Source organism: Morus notabilis, unplaced genomic scaffold (genome assembly GCF_000414095.1).
Source record: "Morus notabilis unplaced genomic scaffold, ASM41409v2 Scaffold123, whole genome shotgun sequence".
Taxonomy (NCBI): domain Eukaryota; kingdom Viridiplantae; phylum Streptophyta; class Magnoliopsida; order Rosales; family Moraceae; genus Morus; species Morus notabilis.
In genome coordinates this window covers 219631-233455 of record NW_010360246.1, presented here as the reverse complement: position 1 = coordinate 233455, position 13825 = coordinate 219631, and the positions used below count along the sequence as shown (strand labels likewise).

The 13825-nt window shown below is 32.7% G+C and overlaps 1 protein-coding gene across 1 annotated transcript; it reads left to right on the top strand.

Moving 5' to 3' along the window:
* Positions 1-12616: 12616 nt before the first annotated feature.
* On the top strand, positions 12617-13473 carry LOC112091214 (patatin-like protein 2). Its single transcript, XM_024164248.1, has 2 exons — positions 12617-12754; positions 13261-13473. The coding sequence occupies exons 1-2, from the start codon at positions 12632-12634 to the stop codon at positions 13456-13458; spliced, it is 321 nt and encodes a 106-aa protein (XP_024020016.1). The 5' UTR covers positions 12617-12631; the 3' UTR covers positions 13459-13473.
* Positions 13474-13825: the final 352 nt, after the last annotated feature.

Here is a 13825-nt window from a genome sequence, read left to right as displayed (position 1 = left end):
TGAGCGCTCATATTTTCCAATCCACTGATAATGCATAAGAGGATATCATTGACTCTTTATAGGAGCTATGGATTCCACTATCTATGAATAATGAATCTACGCATACACGAGTCATACCCCCAATGTACCGGTAAGCATACCTTTACATAATGTCTGGATGTCTCCCTTTAGTACATCAAAGGATACAAGTCAAGCATACGGGTTCATCATCCATCTCAGGATTAAGATGACAACATATAATTCGTCAAAAGTGAATTGTTTTATTCAAACAGAATTATTAATTAAAACAATTCAACTTTGGTCCGATCCAATATAGATTTCACCATTAGAAACTATATCAATGTCTCCACCCATGGAGTCCCACCTCCGACGACCAAGACAAGCCGTCTCTGTTAGGAAGTAGACAACATAACAATCTTAACATGAATAAAGCGCCTAACTTTATTCCCTTGATTGTGGATCATAAGATTTAGACTATCATCTTTAGATTCTTGTCTTCCGCATGTTCTTCACATTACATGCATGACCTAAAGATTTAGAATGACAGTCTCAGACTTTCAGTTTGCTTATCATACATTCAACTATTATGAACATAAAGAGGACAATACATAGATATATGAAATAAACAAATCTTTATTAATAGTCAAAATGTCTCAAAGAATATTGTTACATTTATTCCTAAGGGCATAAACGCTAACACATATCTCATCTAATTTAACAAATATTAGAGAATCATTATCATTCATATCTAATTCTGGAGCTCGGCTCTATGAATTCAAACAATATTGCAGGAACAGTCAGCTACGCCCAAGAAACCTTCCAACTGACGTGAGACATAGGTGGAATTCCACATATTTGATGTTGAAGACAACACTCCCGTATTCCCAGCTTATCACGACGTACGTAAACAGTAAGAACGATCAACTTTTAATTTTTGATACTGATTGACAGATTGGAGAGTATTTTTTTTTAATTTCTAGAAGTTTTTTACAATCCTATTGAATTACTTTCTAGAGTTTATTATCCTACTGCACATTTAGCTATACATCAACTATTTAATATTTCAGAAACATTTTCTTATTATAAGGATACAGAACTTTTTAAAAACATAGTTAAGTTAGTGGAAAATAAATTTAAAAGTTATTGGTCTGGTTGTCCTATGTTATATGCATTGGTAACCGTTTTAGATCCTAGGTGCGGAGTAGTTGGGACTGACTCATTGATGACTGCTACCGCAAAAAATTTAGGAATAGATATGCAACTAAATATTACTGACGCTAAGAAAATGTTAGAAAAGGTTTTTAGTTTGTATGAAGTAAGATACAGCACAGGTCAAAAAGAACAGGGAACTTTATCGTCAACTAGCAGTTCAGGGCCTAAAGGATCATTGTGGAGTTTCTTGAAGAAGAAAGAGAAAATGCCAGGATCATCATCGACACAAGCGTCTACCAAACTAGTAAAATATTTTGAAGTAAATTTTCTAATCAATGACAACAAACTAGACATCTTATAGTGGTGGAAGAGCAAGACCGATCATTTTCTAGCACTATCCGTAATAGCTCGTGACATTCTGACAACTCCAGTGTCAATGGTAGCATCAGAGCAAGTTTTTAGCACAAGCAACCGAATTCTTGACGAGAAGAGAAGCAGAATGCATCCAGATATCTTGGAGGGGCTAATGTGCGTTAAAGACTGGAAAGATGCCAAAAGACGAAAATAACAATACACAGATGATTCAATGCAAGAATATTTTTCTAACTTTCTGATGAAAGGAGGCTCCGACTAGCCAATGCCAAAGTCACTGCGTAGTTATTTTCAACTGCATCGTCTCAAATCCATCGAGTGCTAATAAATAATGAAATAAGCTTAACTTGATATAATTAAATAAGTCACGGCATATTTACCGTGTCTTCTATCAATAATTTGTATTTTCTTTTATGTCCGACATGTGTAATTGTGTTGTTGAATTTGTTTCTCTTCGAGTGCTGTCTAGACAAAAGTTGAAATAAAATCAGTGTGCTTTTGTATTTGAATCATATAAAAAAACTAATAATTAAACCAACATGATACCAAAACGTAGAATATAGACAGAAATTGCAGTGAATTAATAGCGTCATTTTGAAACTCGTTTGAAGCAAATAATATGTTTTAAAATATTTTAAAGTAAAAACGCATATTTACTGATAAACTGTCCATAGTAATAAATAAATTGTTTATTCTTAGCAAATAAATTATTTATTAGAGTGAATAATATAAATAATTTATTTATTAGTGTTATTTAGTTTAAATAAACCTTACTATTCATTTTAAAAAAGTTTAAAAAAAAATTGTTATTTTGTCTCTCCGTCCTTAAACTACAACTAGTATACTTGAAGGTACCTAAGTTGTGAAAGCCTTGGGTTCTTTATAGGGCTGGCAATTCGTGTTTGCGTATCGTGTTCGGGCCGGCACGACACGATTATAGTGAACACGAACACGACACGATTAATAAACGTGTCAGAACCCCAAACACGAACACGAAACTCTAGTAACACGGTTAACACGACACGATTACTAAATGTACCGTGACGGGCCGACACAAAAAAAAAACACGTTCATGACCCGTTTATGACCCAACTAGCAAAAATAGTGGAATTTTATATTGTATTCAAAACTATATTAATTGACTACTTAATATAAAATCATGCATAATAGCCAACACATATTAAAATATCCAAATATCAAACACACATATATATGATGCTACTAGATTATCAAGTATATATGTTTCAAAACATACCAATTACCAAACATCCAAAGAAGTTTGAAAACATAGCAAAGTACATTTAAATAAGTTTGAAAACATAACCAAACATTTGAATGTTTAAGTGCACAAAACATAAAATCAATATAGGAAAATGTCTTCTTTGAGCCTTGAGGTTGAATGCCCAACTACGCTCAAAAAACCAAAATTAATTTCAAGAGACTGAGTCAGAAGTAGGGTTTTGTCTAATAATGGTTTATCATTAGAGATAAGGTTTCTTAGGTTAGAGTTTATCTTTAGAGTTTATCTTTAATTATGATAGTTTCTTTTAGGAAGATAAGGTTTCTTCCTTAGTCTATTTATTCTTATTTTTTACTATTCAAAAAATAATAGAAGAGAGTTTCTTTCTAGAAAATTTACACACACACACACACACACACACATATATATATATATATATATACGGGCTTAATAAACGGGCCGGGCTGTGTCGGCCAGATAACGACCCGTATAACTAAACGGGTTAAGTGTGTTAAACGGGCTAGCACGAATCCAATCCATTTATTTTCGTGTTATTCGTGTCAGCCCGTTAACGACCCAATTAATAATCGTGTGGTCCAAACCTATTTATCTCGTGTTGTTTTCGTATCGTTTCATCATATCGTGTCTGAAATTCCCGGTCCTAGTTCTCTATTGGTATTGGGACGTCTTTAGGTGTAATGTCCCGTTAGCCAATCCTAGATTAATGAGATTTATGAAATTTTCTCTTCTTTATGCAAATAAAATCCCAAAATATTCCAAGTTTTGTCACAATTATAAGAGGAATCATATAAATCATTTTAAAGCATGATAAGAAAAGACCACCTATGAGAAGAAAGTGCATGAGGTATGGTAATCGGGAAAATAAAGTGGAAAATTGAATAGACATTTGGTGGGATGACTCGTTCTAAGTGCTTGTGGTGGTAAGAGAATTGGGTAATAAATACCAAGAAAGGATAAGATCAATTAAAAAGTGTGTAGATAGTCAAGATTTTATGTTGCCTGTATTTAACCACACTTTATGTGGTTCACCTTTAGAAGCTTGCCACCGAAGCATACTTGCCTTCTTTTGAATAAGACTCAACCTAGATTATTTTAAGGTTTAAAGAAAACGTGAGAAAATTTAGGAAAAAGAAAAGTAGGAAAGTAACATATAAAGAGAAAAGGAGAAAAGTTTCTCCACTTCTAAAGACCTAAAGCTTAAAGAAGTGGGTACAAAACTGAAGTACAAACCAATTTTATCTTATAAATATATTACCTAATATAAGAAGCATGGATAAGGTGTTGAAGTTTTTGTACTTCAACATGCTTGCATGCTTGCTTTCAAGGTTTTTGTTTTATTCCTTTTTAAAAAAAAAAAATTGTATTTTTTTTAACTTTTTTTCCTTCATTGTATTTTGTTGTTCTTATTTCTTCTTTTTTAAATCTAGTATTTTTTTATTGTTTCTATTGAATTATTTTTCATTAATTTTCTCTTTAAACATGTCATTTATTATCTTTTTTTAACTTTTACAAATATTTTCAGTTGTGAATCTCTATACTCTTTTCTATGAAATTATTGATTTTCATATAATCCTTTTATTTAGGTTAAAATTTAAACCTTCCTAATAGGTTTACAATGTTATTGTAAAAAATTTTATGAATATGATTCTTTTAGTTTAAAAAATAATTATAAGCTACCTATATTTATTTATAATTGTCATTATTAAAACTTTGTTGGCATCCCTTAAAAAAACCACGATTAAGATCCCTCGTTCTAGTTGACTAAAAAAAAGTCGAATTATAACATATTTATTTATATATTTTCATAAAGAAACAGTTAAAAAAATCATGTTTGTAGTGATACATTACTTATTATACTTAATAATTTTAAATAAAAAGAAAACATGCCAATTCTAAAGTAGAAAAAAAAAAACTACTACTGACGAGACGACACGTCCCTTAACCTAGTAAGGAAAGAAATCATAAACTCAAATTGAGTTTTGTGCTGATTTGAAGTTGCATGTTGATTATCAAAAGCATTAATTAAATATTGTTGAATTGGTCAAAATAAATCCGAAGTTTGGATCTTGAACTTGTGTTTAAATTTGAGATTTGTTTAAATTCAGGTTTATCTTATTTTGCATTTAAATTCAGGTTTTAATATTGATATGTTTATCCTTATTCATAATGTGTCTGGGTTCATTTGCAATTAACTCGATATGTTTTCTTAGTTATAATCTGATTGATTTATTAGAGATTATGCAGATTATATTCGATTCTGCAACTGATAATGCTTACATGTTAACAGCTAATATTTTTTTTGTTTGAATTTATTTGAATGATAGGATAAAGTTCGTCTGTCGATACGGTAAAGAGGTTTCATGGATTTTCAACCGTAGAAATTCAAGTTTCAAGTCAGATCTACATCAGATACGAAAATATGAAAATATGAGATGACACTAGCTAGTTTGAATTGGTTATATATATAAATTGAAGATTATTTATTAATGATAAGTCTAGCTAGTGTCATCTCATATGGATTTGCATTATGTAATGCTTATATGTGTACAACTTGAAAATCATCTTATATTTGAGTTGAGAAAATGTTCGTATATATTGTTGTATTTATATCTTGCGCTTATGTCATGCTATCTCAAAAGCTAGAATAATGCGTACATAAAATTATAAAAATGGAATATTGATGATACAAGATATTTATGTTCTTCTTGTGGCCAAGAGAACCCTCCTTGAGCTAGAGTTGAGCATATATAGCCAGTGACTAAGTTAAAGGAGGCCTAGTGTTCACCCGTAAGCGTACGGTGTCAAGTATTTATAGTGTAAGGTGAGTGAGTATCGTCTCCACAGGAATTGAGTGTTAAATTGACTCTAAGTAGCGCAATTATCGTAACTTAACTTTATCTAGCCAACCGAATCTTAATGAAATAAAAGTAGACCTAGAACATATATAAATACTAAAACAAGATAAAATATAGAAACTACTATGCATTAATGTACTAGGGACTTAGCTTCACCTTATTATTCCTATGTTCATCCCGTCAAGCCAATGCTAGTCAATTCCACTCAATTCATTAATCTTAGGTTTTCGAATGTAATTTCACTCTCTCTCCAGAGTGCCGAGCAAAATAGTATGCAAACCCCAGTTAAACAATATCCATATTAGCCTAACCGAATCAAGCATCGATTAAGCAACCTAATTTTTATTACCCGACTTAATTGGCCTCCCGAACTCAACTAACTCTAGGTTGTATTTCCCAATTCTAACATGTGAAAGTAACTCTTCCGAGCCTAAATCCACACATCTATATCTCTAATCCATGAATATAGAAACTAGAGCAATAAACATAGAGAAACACAAATGAATTAAGTGGAAATCAAACTAACATTATTCAAAACATAGTTCAAATAAGGTTACATCAAGTCCTAAAATAATATTCTAGCTCAACATAGAGGAATCCATAACCAAAAACAAAATCTAAAAAACTAAAAAGGAAATAAAGGGAGAAGGAAGAATGATCTTCTAAGCTTGAATCCACCATCTTCTTCAAGGATCTTCAATAAAATCATAGGATTTGAGCCTCTAAAGTTCCTTCTTCTCTAGGGATTTTATGCATCTTTTTCCTCTCTTCCTTCACCAATTTGATTTTTAGAACATTCGCCTTTTATATCCCCCTCAAATCAAACCTAAAATGACAATATTATGCATATTCGCGCTGCAGCGGATCAATTTCCCGCTGCAGCCTAGTGACAAAGTTATGCCTAAAATACTGAAGTATGTTCTGAAGTCAAATTTTCTCTCCTTTCATTCCATTTTAACTTCAAACTACAAAAACAAAATAAAATACATTAAACTAACAAAAATGCTAAAAAACATACAAATATTTGAACTCAAAGGTACTTAATTTGTCGGTAAATAACCTCCTCCTCAAATACCTCCAAACTCAAAAAAGAAAGCAAAATAGAAATGAAGGCGAAAATAATGTAAACCAACAATAACTTAAAAACTAAGTGTGAGTTTTTTTATCCATTCGATAGCTAGACATACATCTAAAAAGTCATGCGATGCCGCAAAGTTCAAAGGAAATGCAAATACTGAGATTTTCTAGAATTTCAACATCAAGCACCAATTTCACCTCATTCAACTCATTCAAGACTCTCTAAGTGTAAGTATCTGCCGAACCAATCTCACTTAATAAATTTAAGCCTGATAGACCAAAGTGATTTGACAGACTATGAGAGATCTCTAGATAATGCAATTGAGAACTACCATAGGCCCATTTTTCATGTTGCTCTCCACTAATATCGGCTAGAATGTCATGAAAGATCAATAGGTCTTTTAAAGGTTGTAATGTAAGGCTAGAGTGTAAGGTAGATGAGATGGAAAATTTTAGGCATAAGATCACCCTAGGCATGAAGTGCACCCCATGGATCTTGCGTGAATGATTGGAAACTCAAACACCAACTCCCACTTTTTTCAATTCTCTATTTACCATCATTCTGAAAAAACTTTATTCATGAATAAACTCGAACCACAAAAACAAGAAATTCATAAGAATTTATTTTCTTTTTGTTCTTTTCTTTCTTTTTCTTTTTATTTTTTTGAATTCTCAAACCACAAATGAAATGCTCAACACTTTCATGATTGCTCTCAACAATTATATCTTCAAATTCATGCAATGATGCAAACACGCCCATAAATGATAGGTTAAGTGAAGGGGAATCATAAAATGGCTAGGTTAATTTATGTGGGTAACGAAAGAAACAGGGTCACATAGGCTCAATGGTAGAGACTAGATGGAGGCTCAATGGGGGAGACTAGTGATAAGTTTTCCATAGGTTAGCTATTTAAGGGTCAAACGATCCAAGAAAATGCCTAAATAATTTCTTCAACAACATCCCAACCTAGGATTTCGCCTCGAGTGGGGAGACTAGTGGTAAGTTTTCCATAGGTTAGCTATTTAAGGCTCAAACAATCCAAGAAAATGCCTAAATCATTTCTTCAACAACACCCCAACCTAGTATTTCACCTCGAGCTTCACTCAAATGGGTTCTAGAGTTCATGAGATATCAAAGTCCATCTAATGCACACAAATATTCTCCAAAGGCTCAAAATATCAAGTGATCACGGTTCAAAGTGCTCAAAAGTCGAGAATCAAAAATGAGGTTCAATCAATGCACGTTAAGCACACAGAAAAATCAATGAATTACATTTCCAAAGACCTAAGAAACAAATTGTAACATGCATTATCATCATCGAATTATAGCTATCTCATTTCAACAAAACTCACAACCTATTCAAATAAACTAAAACAAACACAAATAAAATTCTAGCCAAGAGAACACAACTCATAAGAAGAAAAGTCACATTAACCAACACAAAAGCAAAATCAAAACCGAAGGAAATCAACAAACAAGTGTTCCCACCCCCAAACTCAAGAGAAACATTGTCCTCAATGTTTAAATAATCAATTTAAGCACAAGGGAAAAAGAATACGTACTGGGGAGGCGAGACAATCTCGCCTCCTAATGTGGTCGGCGAAGATGCTAAGGGCATAGTGGCTTATACTCAGGATGTTGCGGGCCTTCCTCCATAAATTGCATCTTGAGGCTCACTTATTCCAATACCATGGAAGCTCATCAAAGAGTGGCTTCCGCCCATAGTATGTGTCGTACAACACGACATATGGGTCTTGATTCTTGACACCCTCAAGCTTGGCGGGATATGGAATTAATTGGCTCATTCGCTCAACTTGACTTAGCTCAGGCTCATAAGCTTGGTAGGCTTGAATGAACAGTGGTAGAGATGGTGGAGGAGGTGACAACCACTTTGGATCTTCATAGATGTGTTCTTCTTTGATCAGTGGTGGCATAACAACTTGGATCTCAAAAGGTGTAGACTCTTGAACTTCATCTTGTGATTCCTCATCATTGATGAACACTTCTTGAGTTTCTTCCTCAATTGAATCATCATCATCGAACAAATCCAAGTTCCTCCTACTTGTACTCGGCTCCTCACGGTGGCTTTCATACATGTTGATGACTTGTGAGTCCCTTATTGCCACCGTCCTTCTTATGGCTTCAATTGGATCATTTGAAGACTCCTTCATTCTTAAACACTCGGCTTGAAGTCGGGCAAGCTCGTCTTGTAGGTTACGAAGGGTCTCCATCCTCTCCAACTTCTCTCTACTAAGCCTTGTCTCCTCTACAAATTAGGCAAGAATCTCTTCAAGGTCTAGGGAAGACTACGATTGGTGTGGTTAAGTGTCATACCTTGGCTCCAAAAATTTAGAATTCTCTTCCCAACCTTGGTTGTTTAGAGAATGATTCCAACACCAATTGTCATAATTGGCCATGTCTTCCAAAAACTAATACACTTCATATGCTGATAATTGGTACCATTTCCTCTTTCCACCCAAGTTCGTGTTGCGGCGTTTAACCCATCGAGGAAGTTTTGTAGTTGACACTCTTTCGAGAGGCCATGCTCGGGGAGCCCAATAAGTAATTCCTTATATCTATCCCAAGCACTATAAAACAGCTACGAGTCTCATTGAGTAAATCTTAAGAGGATTAGTTGATGTGACATCTCTAAGTACCTCACAAAAATCAAGCACTCAAAAGAAATAAAAACTAGGAAAACAACATAAAAACTACAAAACCAATGTAATTAAAAACAAAGAAAAGTAAAACAAAATAAAAATCAATAAGAAGTAAAGAAACACCAAAATTAAAATCAAGCTACTTACTAACAATATTAGCAACAATCTAAAATGCCAATCCCCAGCAACGGCACCAAGAACTGGTTCACCCGCAAGCGTATGGTGTCATGTTGTTATAGTGTAGGGTGAGTGAGTATTGTCTCCACAGGCATTGAGTGTTAAATTGACGCTAAGTACCGCAATTATCGTAACTTAACTTCACCTTATTATTCCAATGTTCATCCTGTCAAGCCAATGCTAGTCAATTCCATTCAATTTATTAATCTTAGGTCTTCGAAGGTAATTTCACTCTCTCTCCCGAATGCAGAGCAAAATTGTATGCAAACCCCAGTTAAACAATATCCCTATTAGCCAAACCGAATCAAGCATCCATTGCAACCTAAATTTGATTACCCGAATTAATTGGCTTCCCGAACTCAACTAAATCTAGGTTGTGTTTCCCAATTCTAACAAGTGAAAGTAAGTTTCTCGAGCCTAAATTCACACATCTATATCTCTAATCCATGAAAATAGAAATTAGAGTAATAAACATAGAGAAACACAAATGAATTAAGTGGAAATCAAACTAACATTTGGTAAAATATTCAGAACATAGTTCAAAGAAGGTTACATCAAGTCCTAAAATAATATTCTAGCTCAACATAGAGGAATCTATAACCAAAAACAGAATCTAAAAAACTAAAAAGAAAATAAAGGGAGAAGGAAGAACTATGTTGGAAGAATGATCTTCTAAGCTTCAATCCACCATCTTCTTCAAGGATCTTCATTGAAATCATGGGATTTGAGCCTCCAAAGTTCCTTCTTCTCTAGGGATTTTATGTATCTTTTTCCCCTCTTCCTCAAATCTGCCCTAAAATGACAGCATTATACATATTGGCATTGCAGTGGATCAATTTCCCGCTGCAACACTATTAGGATTTCAAAAAAAAATCTTAGTGGCGCAGGCAAACCCGCTGCAGCACTGTTGCAATGGATTTCTGACTTTGAGGAGGATTTTAGCCATCTATATGGCCGAATTAGCATTTAGTGTTTTCATGAAAGTTGTGGATCTATGTCTTATCTTTTCAACGCCACAAAGATCACCCCATTTAGACTTCTAGTCACAAAGTTATGCCCAAAATACCAAAATACTAAAGTATGTTCGGAAGTTAAATTTTCGCTCCTTTTATTCCATTTTAGCTTAAACCTACAAAAACAAAATAAAACACATTAAACTAACAAAAATGCTTAAAAACTTACAAATATTTAAATTCAAAAATACTTGATTTGTCAGTAAATAACCTTCTCATCACCTAGGGGGCTTAACTCCCCACAACCTTTTAAATTTGTTTTTAACCTATGTGTTTTACAAGTATATTTATAGAAGGAAATTTGATATAGCCCCTTTAAAAATTAAAAATTTAATCTTTAAACCTTTAAAAAATTTTAAAAGGACTACTCTTTAAAGACATATATCTAAGGATACTAATCCCTAAACAATATTTTTTGAACTTAAAATTTCATTGAGAACAATTTATAGCATCTTAACAATTAATTTTTAATAAATTTTTTATATAGTTAAAATTAGTCCCCCTCACAAAAATTTATGGCTTTGTGCTGTAGAAAATCCCAAGTTCATAATATTGAAACAAGTAATAAAGTGTGAGTACAGAGTATCGATCACACAAAGATTGCATTAATTCAATAAAGTACCGAAATTGGTTAACCTTAATATTATTTGAATAATTGAAATTAAAATGAAAATAATAAAATAAAATAATAACCTAAATTATCCAGGTCTACGACTCACCAAAATTGATCATACCTGAAAGTCCCTATTTAAATTAATTATGTCCACCCCTATGCTCAATGTGAATTTTTCTAAATTAATTATTAATCTTTCTCAAGCATAAATGATAGTATTTCAACAATGCAGTCCCTACATCTCGGTCAAGATTCTAAAACTCATTAAGAACGGGAAATCATAGCACTACATAAAACTCATAATATCTCTACCTTATGAAATTCCTATGGCATCACATTCATGGCCATATTTATTCATCACTTCTCAGTCTCAAATTAAATACCAATTCATACAATTGTTCATCGGGTAATCACAAGCATTAAGGAACGGAATGAAACACTCAACATAATTGGAAATAAAACATTAATTAATTTAAAATAATAAAAATCAAAATACTCATAATCCGGTAAATGAACTAACAAAATATTAGTTCCGATATAAATAAAAAACAAAAAAATGAATTAGAAAAATTAGAAAATAAAACTAAATGAAGGTGTCACAAGTCTCTAGATTTCGCCTTCTAAATCTTATTCCTTTCCAAATTACAGCCTCAAAATTACCTTCTTCAATCCAAAATAAAATTATTAATAAAATAATTTTAAAAAGAGACATTAAGGCCTCGTTCTGTTCTTGAATTTGAGTTTTTAATTCGAGTTGATATGTGATTTTATATAAGAGCTTTTTACTGTAGTACAAAAAATAAAATGTGACTTTTTTTAAGAGCTTTTAACTATAATAAAACTAAAATTAAAAACTCAAAATTATGAAATAAACGATATCTATATTTTCTAAAAAAATTCCCCTATTTTGGATGCCTTATGCTTGACAGGTGCCGGAATTTAAATGGTTGCAGTAAAATGTTTGACACATATCAGGCAAGTACTGCACGAAAGAGGGGATACACAAAAGGACATAAGGCGCGCTGCGCAAGATCCGACACTTCAATTCTTAAGAAATTTAATTAATAGTTACAAATTTTACTTAAGCATACAATTAATAACATTATGTTATGAAGAAGATGTCATGTATATTTTTAAGAAATTTATAAATGGAATGCAGACTTTTGTAAAATAAATAAACAAATATAAATAATTCCATATTGTTGGCGGGTATAGTAACTAAAGAAAAAAATCAGATAAGAATAGAGCACAAAGAGTAACATGTGTTTCTTTTGCAGAAGAATTACAGTGCACACGTTTTTTTTTTTTTTTTCCTACACGTTAATGACAACTATAAATAGGACTACTCGCTCTAGGTGCTTCCACCACAAAGCAATACAAACGCTTGCTTACATTATAATACAAGCCTTTTCCTTTTCTTTTTCGCAACTTTCCACAAACACTAGTTTCAATGGCCGAGAGAATTCAGCCTCCCAAAAAGGGAAACCTTATCACCATCCTCAGCATAGATGGAGGAGGAATTAGAGGAATCATCCCGGGGGTTCTTCTTGAGTACCTTGAATCTCAACTTCAAGTAAGATACTCAAGGAAAGGCCACTCTTTTTTGCCACCAAAAAAAAAAAGCCTCCTAGTTTTGAGATTTTCTCTATTTATTCCTCTAATTTTAGAAACTACAAAAGCGTCCTTTAGATTTGAAAAACTTATTTCAATTTCATTCTTGCATTTTGTGGAAAAAAAAAAAAAAAAAAAAAAAAAACATGAGTGGGAAGACAAAAATGCTTTTAAATAGTTTCTGAGAATTATTTCAAGAAATATATTTCAAGATACAAATTCAGTCTAATTAAAGGTGTATTTGTATTTTGCAGTGCATGAAGGATGAAAACGAAACATGTTTTTCAAATTCAATTTATACCTTTGTAGTTTCTAAAAATAACAAATTTTCAAAAAATAAAAAATAAAACTGAAAGGTATATTTATGTAATTAACCATATATATATATATATGTGTGTGTGTGTGTGTCATGTATGGTGTAATGGTACGTGAATTCTAATAAGGCGCAAATGCGTTGTAATTATATAGGAACTAGATGGGAAAGATGTGAGGCTTGCTGATTACTTCGACGTGATTACTGGGACTAGCACGGGTGGTCTTATTACGGCCATGTTAACGGCGCCCAACAAAGATAACCGGCCTTTATATGCTGCCAACGGCATTGTCCCTTTTTACCTTGAGCATTGCCCCAAAATTTTCCCACAAGCAAGGTATGTGTTAGATTAACATAATAATAGAACATAATTAAGATCAGTATCCATCACTTAACTAGTTTAAGATCTTGCTTCTGTGGACATAGCTACCACAAAGAACTTGAACAATCTTGTGGAAGCGGGCAAGAAGCTGCTCAAGAAAACTGTTACTCACATCAACTTGGCCACGGGTCTCTACGAACCCATTCCAAATGGTCCCTCCAACCAGGAAGAACTCAAAAGGTTACACATATATATTTTCTGTCACATTATATAGACTATAAAAATTAATCAACTTTTAAATTACTTAGTTTAATTTTTATTTTTATTTTTATTCAACTTTTTTATTAATATTAATTGTTTTACTGAAACCCTTCTGTTCTAACAGATTTGTAAAGCTA